Consider the following 18,850-nt stretch of genomic DNA (forward strand, 5'->3'; position numbering starts at 1 on the left):
GACCGTTCGAGCCGAATTTGAATTTTGAATACTAATTCAAATTACATATTTGTCATTAATTTGGGCTAGATTTCTCTCCATGCAACTCCCAAAAAGATTCAATAAAAATCTATTTTTTGTATATATATTTATAGAAAATCATTCCGAATAATAAATAAGCATTTTATTTCCATAAAATAAGTAAAAGAAATCTGAGTCCGGTCATCAGCATGTCAAGCGCTCAGAGTGCGTGGACTACACTTCAAAACTGGTATATAACTAAGAGCCACGTGGCAATCCCAACGACGTCGGATTTGGCGTGGAAAATACACGGAACACTGTCTCCGCAATTTGACTCGCTTATCTCATCTCTCTATCCTTTTTCCAATTCTCTCTCTCTCTCTCTCTCTCTCTCTCTCTCTCTCTCTCTCTCTTAGCGTTATGATCCTAGCACAACGTTCGTCAAATCGACGTTTATGGAAACTTATTAGGGTTTTAAATTCGGAAAGCGAAATTTGAAACCGACACCAATGAATCGGTTGATTCTTCTTTCAACCTAGCTTTCAAATTTTCTGATTTTTTTTCATTTCCATCTACTCAGTAAATTCTTTTGAAGATTTATGTGTTCTTGTTGTTTCGTTGCTGAGAGCTCGAAGCTACCGGGAAGTTCGGAAGAAATGATAGTTTCTGTTCGAGTGTTATACTTCTGTTCGCTATAGTGGAGTGAAGATTTAATAACTTAGAACCGTAAATTCAGTAAGGTATTCGATTTTCTGAATTTCTACCGGCGAAAACGGAGTTTTGTTCTTTATTCTGGTGTTTTTTGTGGTTTGATTGATAGTATCGGTCTTATTTCTGTTTTCCGTTGATACTTGATAAGGTGGCTGTTGTTAGCAGCTAGAGAAGTAGTTTTTCGGATTTGTTTGATTGGATTCAATTGGATACTGAAGTTTTTCTGTGAGAAATGGCTTGTGAAGCTATACAACAGTGGACATTTAATGGATTAGTGGCTGCATTTCTTGATCTCGGTATAGCTTATCTTGTATTATGTGCATCAAGTCTTGTTTTCTTTACTTCCAAATTTCTTGCACTGTTTGGATTATGTCTGCCTTGTCCTTGTGATGGCCTATTTGGTAATCTTAGTAGTGATCACTGCTTCCAAAAGATACTAGTGGATCGTTCATCCAAAAAAGTATCTTCTGTCATTCATTCCGCTAGAGAAAAGTTACCATTGAATTCCATGTGGGATCAAGAGCCAAAATGTTGTTTTAAGTCAACGTTGATGCACGAGAGGAATGGCAACGAGGCGCATGTTGAATCGGAAGGCGAACCATCTGATGATTCCTTTTCTAAAACCAGATCACTGCAAGCTATGATTTATGGAGATTTTCACAGTGTAAAAGAATCGCGTTGTAACGGCGATGTGGATCACAAGAAGGTCACGTCAGTGTCTCCAAATGACATTTCACAGTTGGATATGGAAGATCTTTCTCTGTCTCCTTCAAGCTTCAGTGGATTTGGAGATAATAATACTGAGGACGGCTTCTTTTCTGTTGATTCTGGAGGTAATAACATCTAATGATTACCATTTGTCATTCTTTCCTGTTTGATCAACTTAAGAAATCATGATCATTACTTGAATTGCCTTTTCATGCCAGTTTTGAGTTTATCAGGAAAAATGATAGTATAGTATTTGTGCTTGAGGGCACTACGTTGGTTAAGGGATTATTTAATCCTACTTGATAGAAACCAGATTTTCAAGGGATTTTCGTGAATAATGCAGTAAAACTTTCATTTGATTGGTGATTCATTATTTCATTCCTTGTTTTATTGTACCACAATTCTTTTAATGGAAGTTTTGAGTTTCCTTGTAAGAGAAATTTTGCATTTTCTTCATAATTTTCATGGTGATAACTGCAATCTGGGTGTTCTATCTAAACTGTAGATGAAAGAGAGGAGTCTTCATCAGACAACAGCGATCAATGTAAAGTATTTCCCGATGAGAAAATATGGGCGGAGAAGTTCGTAGCGTCTTTTGAAGAGGCAGGGAGCAAATGCAGAGGGGAGCTATGCTTGGATGGTAATGAGAGTGATACAATCAAACTATTGGAACAAGCACTTGAAGAAGAGCAGATGGCTCGTGCAACTCTGTACCTGGAGCTTGAGAAAGAGAGAAGTGCTGCTGCCACTGCTACTGATGAGGCCATGGCTATGATATTACGTCTTCAGGAGGAGAAGGCATCGATAGAAATGGATGCTAGGCAATACCAGAGGATGATAGAGGAGAAAACTGCTTACGATGCTGAGGAAATGAGTATTCTTAAAGAAATTCTAGTGAGGAGAGAGCGGGAAATGCATTTCCTCGGGAAGGAAGTTGAAGCGTTTCAGAAAAGTTTCTTTGAAGATGATGGAGTGGATGTTGATATGCTCGACCCGGAAATTACACCACAAGGGGTTCCTTCTTTCGCCTATTCGAGTAAAGGTCCATCTCATATGCTTCAATGCATTCATAGATCCATTAGAGACAAGCAAGATGCAAATTACACAAAACGTTCTTCACAATATGAGATCCCATCAATTGAGTCGCGGAAGTTAACTTTTGAATTTGAGGACGAGTCGCCATTTATTCACTCGGATGAACATGCTGATGCTGCAGAAGCCGGGGGCATGTTGTTGCACCAAGCCGCTGATAACTTCATGATTAAAGAAGAGAATGACAATGAGTTACAAGAAAAGGGCATGGTGGAAGATGAAAATTTATTCATTCTGCAAGGAGAAGTAAATGAACTGGAACCATATCTGCAAAGCAATATGTCAAATGGTCTTGATAAAGTTGAGAAATCCACGGAACTGGAACCGATTGCAGATGAACGAGAAAAAGTCGACGAAGTTTCATATGACGGGTTGGCATCAGCTAAAACAATTATTCCCTGTGTTGAGTACAACTTGGAAAAGAATGGTGACCATCAAAAGCAGCAGCCAAAAGATCTCGACTCTATGACCAATATTGATCCCCAATCTCATGATATTCATGTCATTGATGAAGAAGCTAGCACATGCGACGACGCCGATGCAAGCAAAGAACCGGTGATCAATGGTACCTCGAGTTTTCCAGCTAACTGTTATAGTCCATCCTTCAGCTTGTTGCAGAGTGAACTAGACATCACAAGAAGCAACTCAGATGCCTCCGGTAGATTTCCACCATTTGCTCGTTCTCGAAGCAATTGCTTACGTTCTGAATTGCGTAGAAATTCAATGTCTGCTGTCGATTATGAAAGGTCTAAAATTGGCGATGAAGTTGAGTCGCTCAGAGAAAGGTTGAAGATTGTTCAGGAGGAAAGAGAAAAACTCAGGTTCTCTTTGGAACACAAAGACAAGGAGAACAATCAGTTACAACTCTTAGAAAGTATAACAAATCACCTTCGTGAAATCCGGCAACTGACGGATCCTGGAAAGGCAATTCTGCAGGCTCCATTTCCTCCATCCTTTAAGGTACATCAACTAATCTTCAGTTGATTGATATACTATATGCACAGATCTATATCCTCTAATATATTATTTAAGTTTGAACTTGGTTGGGTCTACTAGATCGTTGAGCCTTAAGAAGTATCTAATAGGTTCATGAACTTTCGATTTTATATCTAAATGACATATTCAACACTTTTTAAAATTAACTAACATATTTGAGATATAAAATTGAATTTCATCTATTGAGTCCGTCTAATCGAGAATGAGCAAGACTTTTGTTGTAAGGCCTTTCCCTTGCTATCTTAGACCAGCCTAAAAAGCCTTGGCCCATTCCTTGTTCTTTCTCATGGTTGGGGTGGTTGGTGGGTCTTGGGTTGATGTTTGTAGAGGGTACTGTGTAGAAAATTGGTTATGTATGGTGATTGGAGTGAATAGGAACGAGTTGAGGGGTAATGTGATAGTTCATATCTGGGTGTGTACCCACTGACTATATGGGTTTTCCCTTCATTTCGAAAATTTTCATTTCTTCATCTCTTTCTTCCGTTTTTTCAATTTTGTTCACGGTATCATGCCTACTCGTGTCTAATAAGTTGTTTGATTTTAAAAACTGTCGAACAGGTCAAGACCTATTAAACATATGATTGAAAGGTCAAGGATTTATCGATAAGTTTTAAAATATAGACCTATTAGAAACAAAAATTGAAAGTTCATAGACATTTTTCAAAGTTTAGAGAACTATTTAACAAAATTTTGAAACGAAAATTAATTAACACAACATTGTTGAATGAAAATCGTAGTTTAAGTGCTCTGCATTTCTAGATTCATCAACAACCCATTTTTTTACATCAAATATACATTTTTCTTAATCCTCATTGCTGATGATCAGATGGCTCTGTTTTCAGGGTGTGTCAAAGAAACGATGCTGGCGAAGTTCATCTTTAAGCATTCACAGAAGCAGCTAATTTGAAAACTCCCACCAAAAAAGGAAGAATAAGAATGAAACGAAACACCATAGAAGAACATGATACAGCAGGATCCTCCAGGTTAGAAATTCTAGCTTTTTTGCCCCCACTGCCATACAAACTCATATGTAAATTGGGAATAAATTGATAGCTTTTGCCTCCCTTCTGTACATTCTCTAAAAAAGTTCGATGTGCCTGATAGAATGTACCATCTAGTTGCTATATGGAAAGATGCATGAAAGCAATACGTTAGATACCTATGGTTATGGTTATGGTTATTCGGTTAAGAGTTAAAATACCATTTTGCTCTCCTTTTCGCACTTTTAAATATCCAAATTTAGTTCTTATACTTTTAATCGAACTTCAAATTAGTTTGAAGTTAATTTAATTGAACTATTTTGTACGTGAAGGCTATAATAAGAGGCTAATTTTTGTTCGGAAAAAGTTGAGATATTTGGGAAGTGTAGATATGAAAATAGAACAAGTTTCGATGTAGAGCGACCAAAGTGGTATTTTAACCTTCATCTAGCGACCACATTTTGTTAAGTTTGATAACTTTCTTGGATGTCATCCACCGTTCTCACTTAGTCGAGATTAAAGCAGCATTCTTGGATGTCCTCCAATGTTAAATCGAATGGAACTAGACGTAGTTGGATCCGTTAGTAATGGTATGTTACTCGCTAAGGTCTTGTGAGATTTAAACTTTCTTCCTGCCAGGATATGAAGGAGGTTTCCTTGTGAAATTCTTGATGCACGGTGGTGGTGTTGAAATTAAAATTCTGGGTTTTTATTTTTTTCTCCTTCTGAATAAAAAATTACGGGTTTGATTGGTTCATCGTCAAATATAGTGTCTAACACAAATACACCGTAATGTCACGGTTGTACATCTTCAACTGTGTAGCGTCGTAATCTTGATACGCCCACGATAAGCTTTAAGGGGGGACTCAAGTTCCTTTCACATTTTTTGCTCGACTGCATGACTTCATTGGACCATAAGCGAGGTTTGCCTTTACCAACCGAATATAATTTGTATAGAATCCAAGTTTGTTCTGCCACACTCGCTGTACATGCATGTTCAATCGTGTGCAACTATCTTGGTTAGTTGTGACTTAGAAATTAGATTTTTTTTAATTTTAAAAAAATCAAATAAATTAATGATCTTAAAAACTTAAATTTTTTTTTTAATCTATGAATTAAAATATTGTGCATGATAAAAAAATTAATAAATAAAGAAATATATCTTCTCCATCTTCTTATCTTATATTATTATTATTTTGTTGAGTTCGAATAGTTTGCTTATTAGATTAAAACTCTTTTAAGATTTTTGTATTTAAACTTTTAGAAATTTAAATATATCCCTAAAACTAATTTTACAATATAATTTTAAATTTTATTTATACAAAATCATTTTTCCTAACAAATTCAAAACTTTTAATAATTTAATATTTCTTATTAAAAAAATTTAAAAATTAAATGCCAATTTTTTATTATTTAAATTATTTAAATTTTATAACTTATAAAAATATTGATTTTCTAGTTAAAATGTCAATAAATATTCATAATAAATTGCCATAAATTAAGTAAATTCTAATTATCTTTTCTACTACTGAAACTCTCTATCCTCTCATGAGAGAAGCCCTCAGCCCTCACTAATCTAACCTTCGCCTTCCAGATTGAGAAGAGTTTCAGTAGCAGCAGCGGGAATCTGCACGCTTCTTTTTCTTTCTCTGAATCTCTCGAAATCTTGAAGTTTTCAATCTTCCTTGCCCCATGTGATTGCTGGTTTGGCTGTAATTTTCCATCACCACTCTTGGTTCTCTTCATCGCTATAATCGGGTACAGGATTTCGACTTTGGTTCTTATTTTTGTTTTGACCTCTTCGATTGTTCAGAAGAAGCACTTGTCCACCGTTTTCGATCCGAAATATTGTTCTGGATCTTCGTTAGGATGAGAAGCCGCTGCGTTTGTAGGTTCTGTGGATTTTGAATGGTTGTGTATAAGTTTCATGGATGGCTGATTTAGGAAATTGACGTGAGTGTTTGATTTCTGTCGATTATGTTTGAACAGTGATTATAAGAATGGAATCTTCAGATTGGAGTGGTGTTTATAGATTTTGTTCGATTTTAATTATGTACAGACGATTTTTATCATTATTTGTTTGTTTCTAATGGTATCTGTGCATCTGTGTTTAGGGAACCATGGGGAAGAAAGCTAAGAAGAAGAACGGCCGAACTCCTACGAAGGAGAAGCGGGTATCTTCAAGTTCACCGAGGAAGGTGCCCCAGCGAAGCAGCACAACGGTGGAGATTGCTGATGATGATGTTTCAGTTGTTAAGGAGAATAGCCTCTGCGGGCATATTGATAAATGCTTTAATTTGAATGAGTTATCTTCTAAACTTGGGTCCTCTGAACCTATTAGCTGTGAAGATTGTCAAGAAAGTTCAGCTGATAGAAGGGGGAGTAAGGGGAAGGCTAGACATGGGAAGAAGAAGGGTGGAACTTCGGTGGATGGTAAAGCTGATTCCAAAGCAATTTGGATTTGTTTGCAGTGTGGACATTATGCCTGTGGAGGAATTGGACTTCCTACAAACTCTCAGAGTCATGCTGTTCGACATGTCAGGCAAACTCGTCACCCGGTGGTGATTCAGTTCGAAAACCCGCAGCTTCGATGGTGTTTCTCTTGCAATACACTACTTCCAGTAGAGAAAACTGAGGAGAATGGTGAACAAAAAGATGGTTTGTATAATGTGGTGAAATTAATTAGGGATCGGTCTATGGAAGCCTCACCTGTGGATGTTGAGAATACATGGCAAGCAAGTAGCGACGTTACAGCTGCAACGAAATCGGAAAGTTCCATATTAAGTGATTTGGACAGAAGAAATCATTATGTTGTAAAAGGGTTGATTAATCTAGGTAACACATGTTTTTTCAATTCGATTCTTCAAAATCTCTTGGCCATTGATCTGTTGAGAGATCGTTTAATGAAGTTGGAAGAATGTGTTGGGCCTCTAACTATAGCTTTGAAGAAGATCTTTACAGAAGCAAGAATGGAAGGCAGATTGAAAGGTTCAATAAATCCAAGATCAGTTTTTGGTTGTATCTCTACCAAAGCCCCTCAGTTCAAAGGATACGAGCAACATGATAGTCACGAATTGCTTCGTGTCCTACTTGATGGATTGTCTACTGAAGAGCTGACTTCAAGGAAGACGAAGAAGTCGAAGGAAGAGATAATATCTAGAAATCCCACTCCTACTTTTGTCGATGAGATGTTCGGGGGGCAAATATCAAGTGCTGTATGTTGCAAAGAATGTGGCCACACATCGACAGTTTATGAACCATTTCTAGATCTCTCTCTTCCTGTTCCAATGAAAAAATCTCTGGCCAAAAAGGTCCAACCAGTCTCTCGGACCAAGAAGTCAAAAGGGCCACCCAAGAGAAGTGGCAAGACGCATCCTAAAACAGACAAGGCTTCAGATGTTGTACCAGTTCAAATTGCCTCAGTTCCATCATCTGGTAATGAGTCCTCCCTTCAATGTGGCACAACTATTGTCATGGAGAAGACTTCAAGTTCTCAGAACGTTTCAGATGTTAAAGAGTCTGAAAAAGAAGTTGAGACCGAGAATGGAGGAGAATGTACTTCAGACGCTTTGACGTGGATGGATTTCCTTGGACCAGAACCAAATGCTGAAACTTATGATATTTCCACTACTCAGGATTCAGACAAAAATGTTGAAGTATTCATTAGTGATGATTCACAACAAAGCATCTGCGGGCCAAGTATGCCCGTGTCGTCTCTTCATAACGAGCCAAATCAACGACCAGATTTTTCTCCAGCGGATTCATGGGACGATGAATCCCCTTTACAGGTTCAAGCTTCTGATGTTTTGCTGCTTCCTTACAAGGAAGAGAGTTCCACCGCTGAAGTAGCAAAAGTAGATGATCAGGCTTCCTCATCAGTTTTGGGCTGTGCTCAAAATGATTTTGATGGATTTGGTCTTGGTGATATGTTTGATGAGCCTGAAGTCATTATGGGCCCCATTGCGAGGCCATCCACTGGGAATGAAGTTTTGGAAAGTAGTTTCATTAGTGAGTCTGAACCTGAGGAAGTTGATAATACTGATTCTCCCGTCTCTGTGGAGAGTTGTCTAACTTATTTCACAAAGCCAGAACTTCTGTCCAATGAAAATGGATATAACTGTGAAAAATGCTCAAAAAGAGTAAAACAACAAAGGTTGGAAATGAAGAAGCAATCAAAAGTTGCTAGCAGTGCCGTAGAAAATGGATATGAATCAGCAGTAAGGGGTGATATATCATGCTTAGACAAGAACCCTTCAGTTGAAGTAAAAAATCAAAGAAATATGAATTTAGTAAACGGGTCCATAAGTTATAACAGCGGCGAAAGCTTGAATTTGAAAGAGAATGTAGATTGTTCCAGTCGAGATTGCACAAAGCCTGTCAATTGCAAGACAGGCAAGACAGATTCCCTTGTTTTGGATGCAGATGAAGCTATGGTTGATGGAGATATGAATCCTGGGCTAGTACATTCTTCAGGTTGTAATAACACCAGCAGTCAAGAATGTTCCGGTGATAAATCCAGTTGTTCTCTTTCCAACGACGATCCTAAGGGCGGTGAACGTCCACAATCTAATACCAAGCCCTTTAGTTCACAAATATGTGCTGAGAACAGTGAATCAGAAAAGGGTGAGGAGGGTGAGATGGATTCTGATTCAACAATTGTGAATGTGAAAAGAGATGCAACAAAGAGGTTTCTCATTCACAAGGCCCCTCCGATCTTGACAATTCATATAAAGAGGTTTAGTCCCGATGCTCGGGGTCGTTATAGTAAATTGAATGGCCATGTTAGATTCAAGGAAACAATTGATCTCAAACCATACATGGATACCAGGTATTATCTTCGTCCTTTTATCTTGTTGCATTTTGCATTTTTTTAAATTCTCCAAACCATTGCTTGCATCATTTTCCTCTAGACAAGAAGATTCATTTGGGTATTCTTTTAATAAAAGAGAGAATAACTCTAAGACACTCAAATGCCATGTTTATCCCTTGTTGCTAGCTGAACTTGTAACCGCCTAAGCCCACCGCTAGCAGATATTGTCCTCTTTGGACTTTCCCTTTCGGACTTCCTCTCAAGGTTTTTAAAATACGTCTTCTAGGAAGAGGTCTCCACACCCTTATAAAGAATGATTTGTTCTCCTCTCCAACCAATATGGGATCTCACAATCCACCCCCTTCAGGGCCCGACGTCCTTGTTGGCACTTGTTCCCTTTCTCCAATCGATGTGGGACCCCCTAAATCCATCCCTTTCGGGACCCAGCGTCCTTGCTGGCACACTGTCTCGTGTCCACTCCCCTACGGGACTCAACCTCCTCGCTGGTACATTGCCCGGTGTTTGGCTCTAATACCATTTGTAACAGCCGAAGCTCACCGCTAGCAGATATTGTCCTCTTTGGGCTTTCCCTCAAGGTTTTAAAAACATGTCTTCTAGGGAAAGGTTTCCACATCCTTATAAAAAATACTTCGTTCTCCTCTCCAACTGATGTAGGATCTCATAGAACTACTTGTAGAAGCTCAGAAGTTGCTTTGGTGGATACTGACGGTAAATCAAAACAAAACATAAAATTTTCATAACCACAGTTGTTGACTAGACTAAATCCATGGCAATCCAACTTTTTCTTTTTTCCCATCAACATAACCTTTTATTTTCTATCATATATACCTCCTTGTCGAGCTTATTATCAGACCAGAAACTGTGCTTCAATGGTAGCTCATGGGTTCACATTCATCTGCAACCTTGCATGTTACAACTCAAAGAACCATGGCTAATTAAAATCTTTCATGTTGAGTTTCATACGTTCTTACACCAGTGTATAGACTTCACCAAAGTGAAAGTATTAAACCACTATTTGTTCATTTATAGATCATTAGTTGTAACTTATTTCTGGTGGAGCACTCTGGATCTGTGAGGGCAGAGACTTCTTTTGGTTCATCATGCTATTGCTTTAGGCCATTATGTTGTTCTAGGTAAAAAAAAAGTGCGTGCTTTAGATGCACGATCTGGTTGTAGCTAGTTAGCTTCAGTTTTGTTGGAGATTTTATCTAATACGAAAACTGAGTCAGGAATTGATGATTTATAGTGACTGAATACAAACAAATGTCCATAATCTAACATTAACACCTTTTATGTTTATAGGTGTACAGATAGGGAGAAGTATAATTATCGGTTGGTCGGGGTCGTGGAGCACTCCGGATCTATGAGAGGAGGCCATTATGTTGCATATGTGAGAGGGGGGAACAGGAGGAGAAGCAGCAGTGGGGAAGCTGAGGAAGGCGCGTCTGTTTGGTATTATGCAAACGATGCCAGCGTAAACGAGGTTACCCTGGATCGGGTTCTCGGTTGTGATGCATACATCTTGTTTTATGAGATAACCTGATAGATCATTGGCTAACACATGCTTTTTACTTCTTCATGTCCTCCAACAGAAGAGAGAAAAAGAGAGAGAGAGAGAGAGAGGCAGGTGAGTGTACAACACCCTTTACAAAAGAATTTTGTCCCCCCCTCCCCGTAAAAATCCATTCTTTTTGATCTATTAGATGTAGGCTTTTCAAATATGTTTGTCATGAAATTTGTCTTATTGCCATTGCCATTGCCATTGCCAATAGGGGGGGGTGGGAGGATTGAGACCCCCACCCCTTTTGACCCCAGCTTTTGTTATATGAGATATATATCATTTTTTGCTCAAATTGTTGTGTTTCCATGTGTTTAAGTAGGCATTTTAATGGTACTTCAAATTTTGCATAAAATGTTCTTCAAAGTTCAATCTCTATATTTTCCCATATTTTTTGGTCTTTTTTCTTTAATTTATTTCAACACAATGTGGGGTGGAGATTTAAAGCTTGAGCGATTTAGTCGAAGATAAAGCCATTTAGTCGAATTCCAGGAACACAGAAAGGATCCTTTGGCTGGCAAATTCATTTTTTTTATTTTTTATTTCATGGTTTTTCTAAATCTTGGGATGTGGTTTCTTTTCAAGAGTTGGTTGATTAGATTCTACACTGTTCACTCTTTGCTGTTGTGATGGAATAATTGTTCTGTTGTGATGGAATAATGTGGAACAATGTATCTCGTCGCCAAATGTACTTTTTCTTGATGTTAATGAGTTTTCGTCGAACTGTAAAATGATATTTTAGGAAATGAGGTGTTGAGCTCAAATGATGCTGCAGATATAAGAGACTCGTGAAAAAAGCAACTTCTTTCTTTTCGATAAGCTCTAGCATGTAATAGGTCATCCCATCTATCGATGGTCTCTATGAAACAATCGGGAGAATGAGAAAGGAATAATAGGGGTATTTCCCTTTTAGAACCAAAAAAGTATCTCATGGAAAAGCGAACAAGGATATCCCAAACTCACCGGTGTAAAAACTGTAACATGTAAATAAAATTCAGTCCTCTTAATTCTACCATCTTGACATCTCTCTTATCATTTTATCTTTAGAACTATGAACTAGCATTCAAAACAAAACATTCTACATTACAAAATAAGACACTCAGAAGAACAACAAATGAAGAAAGTGCATTGTACACACCCCAGATGAACCCACCATCATCTCGAACGAGCACGACCCTCCTCTTGTTGTTGTCTCACAACGCTAAAATAAATCCCCGAATGACCCTGACAAAAGCAAGAAATGACCTTCATGATTCAACAGGACAAAAATCAATGTCAGTTATACAAGGAGAGGAGTGAAGGTTTCAAGGAGAAAGACTGGTTTATGCTTGGCTATTTTTTTTACCCATAAAATTTACCTGAACGCATGTGCCGTTGGTAAATGAAACCTATTCAATTGGAATTGGTAACTGTATTGTTGGCTTGGTGGAGTTAGAATGAACTGCTAAAATCTTGATATATGCTTCTCATCTTCCTACTGAGGTTGTTGAATTTGAGTGAGTTGAGACATCCAAATCATTGTCTCTTTCACTTTCGACCAATCGACTGTTCAAAATCGCCAACACGTTATCTGGTGGACATTTATCAGCAGGATTTTTTGGTGACATTTGGCAGAAACATTCAGGCCAAGAATTCGTATAGAATGACTCTGGTGAAATGCGTTCGTGTGGCCCACCGAAGTGCGTGCCGAGCATAGCTCTCCTAATAGCTTCTTCAAAACCTGCTGTCCTTCCGTTCTCTCTGTCAATGAAAATTGGTGCAAGAGCTTTCCTATCTGGTCTTATTGTAGTTCGGAAGCCGTAATAAAGACGGTGCCCCAGCAAATTGTTGGCGAAGTTGCTTGGCCCATCATAGGTTGGCATGAAGATGTCGGAAAGGAGACAAACCATGTAGTCAACTGCAGACCCTGTCAGTCCCCTTACATTTTCAACAAGTTCCTCAGAGGATTCAACGGAGCTATGGTTCTCAAGGCGGGGAAACAAGGCACGAAATGGCTTCATGAATCGTTCACCACCAAAGAGTTCACCAGCTGCAAGATATATTCTGGTAGAATTGTCGAACCCCATGGAACGTAAAATGAGACCAACCTGCAGAACAATGAAACCTTGCAGCATCAGTGATTCTTTACCACATAATTCTTACATGTCAATAAAAAATGACAAATTAAAGTGCCCAGAAATCAATTGGTTTCTTTAAGCAAAATGTAGTCGAGTGTGTGTGCGACAAGTCACCTCCTCTGGAGTTAAGGGGCATTTTCCAATCGCCCTTCTTTCACTATAAACCAGTCTCTTCTTTGCAAAATTTTCCTCTCGATATTTCTTCAAGATCTTTTGCTCTTCAGGAGTAAAAATATCAAAACACCTACAAACCAGTCAATTAATGTAAATGTACCATAAGATGAACTTTTCTCTATATACAAATAAGAAATAGAACGAGAAAGAAAGTAAACGGTAATGTAGGGATGTGCAAGTTCCTCTTAGTAGTGTCCAATGAAATGTTTATTGTAAGGCAGACACCATGACCATGTTCTATAAGATACATTATCGAGATTAATGAAGAAAATACTTACCCTGCAAAGGCCAGCATGTCCATCTCAAAACGAAGGTGAATAGACATGAAATGGCCTTGATTGCGGAGTTTATCAACTATTGATTGACTAATTCTTAAAATATGTGGCTTAAATCTCAAAGCATGATAATTAACCCTGCATCTCAATCTTTGGTATTCGGGATTGTCAATTTCTTCTGCTAAACGATGTGAGAACGGAGTGAGATATATAGCACCATGCTCCCTCATCTTCTCAAGAGCAACAGAAGTATACCAACTGATTGGGGCATCTCTAGGGGGTCGGAGCTGAGTCAATTAAAGAGAACATGAGTACAAATAGAATTTCCAACGAACAGAAAATCTCTTTTAGAATTGCAACATCCGACTTTTTTACCTGAAAAGGTTTTATCTTCTTAGTTTTCCCATTCTTGCGAACATCTGGAATGCTTTCCACAACTCGTACATCATACCTCAGTGTCCTTATAAAATTCTCAACATCATAGATGCCGTGGAAGCCACTGCCCAAAATAAAATCATAGTTATCAGGAATGTATAGTAGATGTAATTGGAAAAATAGAGAGAGAGAGAGAGAGATAAGACATAAGTTTATTAGAAGCATTCATGTAGTTGTGCATTGGGCCAATCGAAGTTCTTGTCAGTCAGAACGTAGGAAAATGCTTTTCACTGAGGAGGCTGATTAAATCTTGCCCAAATTATTTTTTCTAGTTCGCCGAGTTAACTATTTCTCAGTCTTAAGGTCATCTAGCTTTACGGCCCCAATTGATAAGAGGGCAAAAAAAAAAAAAAAAAAAAAAAAAAAACGAAAAGGTGATTTAAAAATAATGACCAATTTCAATGACCTGCATAAGTCTTTGATAAAATGTGCACTAAGGTTTCAATGAGCTGAGAAAAAAAAAAAAGCCATTATATAAGAGAGATGATCTATAACCTCAAAATCTTGAAGTAAAAGCCACATCATAAGAATCCTCCACAAAATTCCAGAAGAGAAGGGGGGCTTAACTTGGCTTCAAAACCAAGATCCTACTTTCATTTTCTATATTTATATGTATCACTTTATCATTTTCCACATTTCACCATCACCATGTTTCAAAATAAATTTTAGAAGAAAAATGGAAAAGATCCTCTCACTTCACGGTTTCATGGCCTCAACAAAAACAATAAAAGTAGGCAAATACAACATAAAATATACATGCATGGTGACTAGAACAGGTAGAATAACGAGATAGACATTTAAAATTTGAAATACCTCTTCTCATGCCAAAAGGAGTTCGCATCTAACTCAGGTAATACAAGTGTTGCATTCATAATCCGAGCAGCAAGAACTGCATTACAAATCTAAAACATCCAAAATAATATTTTATGATAAGAATGATCCATCATCAGAAAACCCCAATGGAAGTCACAATAGTGCTTACTAATAATTTAAAATGATCCATCATTTGCTGAGTCTATAAGCACATCTTTAAACTTTTTGTGATAATTAGTCTGCTCTAACCATCCAACCAGGTAATGCAAGTGGAAAGCAAACAAAAGTATCGTGTTTTTCCACTCAAATTGAACATCTACCTTACTCAAAACAAAAGAACTGAAAGTGCATGAAAGAAACTAGCGTTCAAGAGATGTATGAAATACTAACAGCACTGCGTTGTTGATTCAGACCACCATTACAGCGAACCTTCAAGTAACCATTGCTTTCCTTTGGTGGAGCTGCCATAGTGTGTTTGAATTTTAAAATCTATAGTTATTTGAGACAATAAAACCATAATATCTGAATATAAGGTAAAAGCATGCAACATAATCTTGTTGCATGACACAATGATTTTTAAAGGCAGCGAAGATGTACGTGGCCAATCGGATCGCGGAGCTGAGGAAGGTCTCCAACCACCAGAATCAGCAGGACTCCAAAGTTCTTCAGCCTTGATCTGACCAAACAAGAATAGAACAAAATGTCAAACTTCAGTCGCGTTTAAATATTCATACATTACCAATAGCTTTACCAACCACCTCCTCCATGAGTCCAGAAACTAGCTCATGCGAAGTAGCTTTCTTTTTGCCAAATTAATGCTTCGGATGATAAGATTACCCGAAGAAGTTCTCCACGCTCATTTTAAAAGAGCATCAGACCATTTTTTCTATGTAAGGTACCGACGCTTACACACCATTCTAAGATGACCATGTGGTCGGGATTTCATTGCTAACAAAAACATTTCAACAGACAGTCATAGAGTAACACAGGCTTCGATATTGTTTCAGGAAAACGAAATCGGATTATCACGTTAGCAAGAACGAAATTCCAGCAATAACATAATGGGTCTACATACTATTTCCTATTAGACGAACTTGTCCACTTTGAGTATAAGCTCTCATGGCTTTGCTTTGGGCTTCCCCAAAAGGCTTCATACCAATGGAGTTAGTATTCCTCACTTATAAACCCATGATCATTCCCTAAATAAGCCGATGTGGGACTTCCATCATCCAACACCTCCCCTCGAACAAAGTGATCGAGGCTCGACTCCTTTGGAGTCTTAGTCATTTTTTACTGCCTTCGAGGAGGCTTGACTCATTTTCTTTTGGAGTCCTTTGTTCGATATTTGAGGAGTTACCAATTTATTGGCACGACTAAGTTTAGGGCATGGCTCTGATACCATGTTACTTTTCTTTTGGAGTTCTTTGTTCGATATTAGAGGATTTGAGGATTTACCAATCTATCAGCACGACTAAGTTTAGGGCATAGCTCTGATACCATGTTAGACGAACACGACTCTCCACAATGGTATGAGACCTCTTGGGGAAGCCCAAAGCAAAGCCATGAGAGCTTATGCTCAAAGTGGACAATATCATACCATTGTGGAGAGTCGTGTTCGTCTAACATTTCCAATGTGTCAGAGGTGGAAGAGGAATTAACGGAATTGATTTCAAAGAACGAACTATGATACTACAAGTCTAGAGCTCTACTTCAACATTTTCGCAACAGCATGCATTTACAGTAAATAATCACGCGCAATAAGCTCAGCCTCAACTAACCTCAGAACGAAAGACGGATCCGAAGCCAGCTTTGCTCGTCGACGAAATATACAGTGAAACTGTGCAGATCAAGAGAACAATCACAGCGATTGATAACCTTCCCATCAAGCCCTTCAAGCCCCCTGCCCCTTGCTTCGGATTGGCCCGATGTAAATGGTGCCCCGATCTGCAGTGAAGGAGATGGTAAATCAAACACTAAGACGATGAGGAAACATCACAGCCGTAAATGATACAAATGTATGAGAAACCGATTATCTGAGAACAACCTTCTCATGATTAAGTTGGAGTTTCTCCTCCGATTGCGATCGCCAATTCGTCAAAGACCAGGCAGTTGGCAAGTTCAAGGACTGATAATCTGGAAGAATTGGAAGAAACTGAATCAATTTCTTGGATTTCTATCTACCGACGCGCAGATTCGCGGGGAATTGGCTGCGAAGCACAAACGATGAAGAGATGTGTCGTTTTAGTTTCCATTTCTGGATTTTTTTTTTTTTCTTAATTCATGGCTACATTAATAAATTCTAAATTAATAAATAAATAAATAAATAAATAAAATATATATATATATATATATAACCCATTTAAAATAGTATTTTTTAAACAAAATATCATCCAAAACTAGAGGTGATAGTTTTTTTTTTTTTTTTTTTTTTTGTAAGTGGGAAGGTATTATTGATCAAAGTCGTAGCTAGCAAATATTGTCCACTTTAGCTTGATATGTATCGTCGTCACCCTCGTGGGTTTAAAACGTATATACTAAGAAGAGGTTTCCACACCCTCGTAAGGAATGGTTTGTTCCCTTTATAAGCGATGTGAGATATCACTATCCACCTTTCTTAGGGGGTTAGCGTCATCGTTGACACACCACCCATTGTCCAGCTCTGATACCATTTGTAAGCCCAAACCCACCACTAGTAGATATTGTCGTTTTTTGCCCACTATGTATCGCTGTTAGCCTCATTGTTTTAAAACGCATTTACTAGTAAGAGATTTCCATACTTTTACTTACCTCACAATCCACTCCATCTATATATATATATAAATTATAAAGTTTAAGGTTTTTTTTTTCTTTATTCTTTTTATTTATTAAAATAGCTATTAATAAATATCTAAAAAAATATATATTTTAATAAACTTGAACTAAAAAATAAATAAAAAAAATTTAAAAAATCGATATTAATTTTGGACGAACACCTTTGAATCAAAATTACCAATAACAACAATATTTTACATAAAATACGATGAATTGATTGAACTAATCATCATGTACAATTTTGATGACAGATGAAATAATATCACATGTCAATTACAAAAATGATGGATGAATACATAAAAATTTGTTTAAGAAACATGTTAATTGTATGTTCTTTTGATTTTTTGTTTGTTCGCTCTTCGTAATTTATATAATTAATATATTCACGTCAAGATATTATTAATTAATCATACTAATAAATTACTTGAATAATTGACTTAGAAAATTAAAAAAATTTATTGAAAATATTTCTTCAATCATGTCACATTTATCATATGGAAATTTTTTTCTTTTAATTTGACACGTACTTTTATTATTATTATTAGACATACAAATGTATAGCATACATCCTTTAAAAATAAAAAAAAAAAACAACACATTTTATAATCAAAGAATTAAATTTAAAGTCACAAGTCTTTCACAAACCGACCTTAGCTCAGTTGGTAGAGCGGAGGACTGTAGTGAGGTTTCTCGGTTATCCTTAGGTCGCTGGTTCGAATCCGGCAGGTCGGATTTCTTTTTCGATTATTTTTTTTACCATATCCCCCTTAATTTTATTTATTTAATTTTATTTACTAATATTATTATAATTATATTTTAAGTCACAAAACATTCACAAACCGACCTTAGCTCAGTTGGTAGAGCGGAGGACTGTAGTGAGGTCTCTCAGTTATCCTTAGGTCGCTGGTTCGAATCCGGCAGGTCGGATTTCCTTTTCAATTATTTTTTTTACCATATCCCCCTTAGTTTTATTTATTTATTTAATTTTATTTATTAAAATATATAATTAAATTTTAAGTCATATTAAATTCAAAAACCGACCTTAGCTCAGTTGGTAGAGCGGAGGACTGTAGTGAGATCTTGCAGTTATCCTTAGGTCGCTGGTTCGAATCCGGCAGGTCGGATTTCCTTTTCAATTATTTATTTTACCATATCCTCAATTTTATTTATTTATTTAATTTATACTAATATAATTAAATGTTAAGTCACGAAACATTGACAAACCGATCTTAGCTCAGTTGGTAGAGCGGAGGACTGTAGTGAGGTTTCTCAGTTATCCTTAGGTCGCCGGTTCGAATCCGGCAGGTCGGATATCTTTCTCAATTATCATTGTTTTTACCATATCCACC

General features: G+C 37.3%; 3 protein-coding genes and 4 non-coding genes across 12 annotated transcripts; 6 read left to right on the forward strand and 1 right to left on the reverse strand.

The window, feature by feature from the left end:
* Positions 1-368: 368 nt before the first annotated feature.
* On the forward strand, positions 369-4,707 carry LOC111800419 (uncharacterized). Of its 2 annotated transcripts, XM_087126337.1 has the most exons (4): positions 369-740; positions 860-1,544; positions 1,925-3,471; positions 4,350-4,707. In XM_087126337.1, the coding sequence occupies exons 2-4, from the start codon at positions 944-946 to the stop codon at positions 4,407-4,409; spliced, it is 2,208 nt and encodes a 735-aa protein (XP_086982463.1). In that variant the 5' UTR covers positions 369-740; positions 860-943; the 3' UTR covers positions 4,410-4,707. The 2 variants fall into 2 exon arrangements, with proteins under 2 accessions (XP_086982463.1, XP_086982462.1); XM_087126336.1 differs by having other exon boundaries at positions 369-1,544.
* A 1,291-nt stretch (positions 4,708-5,998) lies between these two features.
* Positions 5,999-11,171, forward strand: LOC111799923 (ubiquitin carboxyl-terminal hydrolase 2). Of its 3 annotated transcripts, none has more exons than XM_087126194.1 (4): positions 5,999-6,199; positions 6,301-6,440; positions 6,602-9,315; positions 10,621-11,171. In XM_087126194.1, the coding sequence occupies exons 3-4, from the start codon at positions 6,608-6,610 to the stop codon at positions 10,859-10,861; spliced, it is 2,949 nt and encodes a 982-aa protein (XP_086982320.1). In that variant the 5' UTR covers positions 5,999-6,199; positions 6,301-6,440; positions 6,602-6,607; the 3' UTR covers positions 10,862-11,171. The 3 variants fall into 3 exon arrangements, with proteins under 3 accessions (XP_086982320.1, XP_086982321.1, XP_086982319.1); XM_087126195.1 differs by having other exon boundaries at positions 5,999-6,191; XM_087126193.1 differs by lacking the exon at positions 6,301-6,440 and having other exon boundaries at positions 5,999-6,245.
* Positions 11,172-11,755: 584 nt separating this feature from the next.
* On the reverse strand, positions 11,756-16,962 carry LOC111799924 (O-fucosyltransferase 1). 3 transcript variants are annotated; one of them, XM_087126196.1, is made up of 10 exons: positions 16,735-16,962; positions 16,469-16,634; positions 15,288-15,366; positions 15,081-15,151; positions 14,691-14,779; positions 13,818-13,941; positions 13,446-13,729; positions 13,108-13,237; positions 12,235-12,963; positions 11,756-12,100 (listed from the first exon to the last, which is right to left on the reverse strand). In XM_087126196.1, the coding sequence occupies exons 1-9, from the start codon at positions 16,740-16,742 to the stop codon at positions 12,343-12,345; spliced, it is 1,572 nt and encodes a 523-aa protein (XP_086982322.1). In that variant the 5' UTR covers positions 16,743-16,962; the 3' UTR covers positions 11,756-12,100; positions 12,235-12,342. The 3 variants fall into 3 exon arrangements, with proteins under 3 accessions (XP_086982322.1, XP_086982323.1, XP_086982324.1); XM_087126197.1 differs by having other exon boundaries at positions 11,756-12,121; XM_087126198.1 differs by lacking the exons at positions 16,469-16,634; positions 16,735-16,962 and having other exon boundaries at positions 14,860-15,151; positions 15,288-15,365.
* Positions 16,963-18,145: 1,183 nt separating this feature from the next.
* On the forward strand, positions 18,146-18,233 carry TRNAY-GUA (transfer RNA tyrosine (anticodon GUA)). The gene is given in 2 exon segments: positions 18,146-18,182; positions 18,198-18,233. It is a non-coding gene; the product is annotated as a tRNA-Tyr (tRNA).
* A 107-nt stretch (positions 18,234-18,340) lies between these two features.
* TRNAY-GUA (transfer RNA tyrosine (anticodon GUA)) lies at positions 18,341-18,428 on the forward strand. Its single transcript is given in 2 exon segments — positions 18,341-18,377; positions 18,393-18,428. It is a non-coding gene; the product is annotated as a tRNA-Tyr (tRNA).
* Positions 18,429-18,537: 109 nt separating this feature from the next.
* On the forward strand, positions 18,538-18,625 carry TRNAY-GUA (transfer RNA tyrosine (anticodon GUA)). Its single transcript is given in 2 exon segments — positions 18,538-18,574; positions 18,590-18,625. It is a non-coding gene; the product is annotated as a tRNA-Tyr (tRNA).
* A 99-nt stretch (positions 18,626-18,724) lies between these two features.
* TRNAY-GUA (transfer RNA tyrosine (anticodon GUA)) lies at positions 18,725-18,812 on the forward strand. The gene is given in 2 exon segments: positions 18,725-18,761; positions 18,777-18,812. It is a non-coding gene; the product is annotated as a tRNA-Tyr (tRNA).
* The last annotated feature ends 38 nt before the right edge of the window (positions 18,813-18,850 follow it).

Source organism: Cucurbita pepo, chromosome 8 (assembly GCF_057944985.1).
Source record: "Cucurbita pepo subsp. pepo isolate OVF chromosome 8, ASM5794498v1, whole genome shotgun sequence".
Classification (NCBI taxonomy): domain Eukaryota; kingdom Viridiplantae; phylum Streptophyta; class Magnoliopsida; order Cucurbitales; family Cucurbitaceae; genus Cucurbita; species Cucurbita pepo.

Bases quoted from the DNA above. Each gene is read 5' to 3' on its own strand.
- LOC111800419 (XM_087126336.1), top strand. From the start codon at position 944: ATGGCTTGTGAAGCTATACAACAGTGGACATTTAATGGATTAGTGGCT. The intron at 1,545-1,924 runs GTAATAACATCT...TCTAAACTGTAG, and splicing joins CTTTTCTGTTGATTCTGGAG to ATGAAAGAGAGGAGTCTTCA. The intron at 3,472-4,349 runs GTACATCAACTA...CTCTGTTTTCAG, and splicing joins CATTTCCTCCATCCTTTAAG to GGTGTGTCAAAGAAACGATG.
- LOC111799923 (XM_087126193.1), top strand. From the start codon at position 6,608: ATGGGGAAGAAAGCTAAGAAGAAGAACGGCCGAACTCCTACGAAGGAG. The intron at 9,316-10,620 runs GTATTATCTTCG...TTATGTTTATAG, and splicing joins AAACCATACATGGATACCAG to GTGTACAGATAGGGAGAAGT.
- LOC111799924 (XM_087126196.1), bottom strand. The intron at 15,152-15,287 runs GTACATCTTCGC...ACACTATGGCAG, and splicing joins TCCGCGATCCGATTGGCCAC to CTCCACCAAAGGAAAGCAAT. The intron at 13,730-13,817 runs GTAAAAAAGTCG...TAATTGACTCAG, and splicing joins AGAAGATAAAACCTTTTCAG to CTCCGACCCCCTAGAGATGC.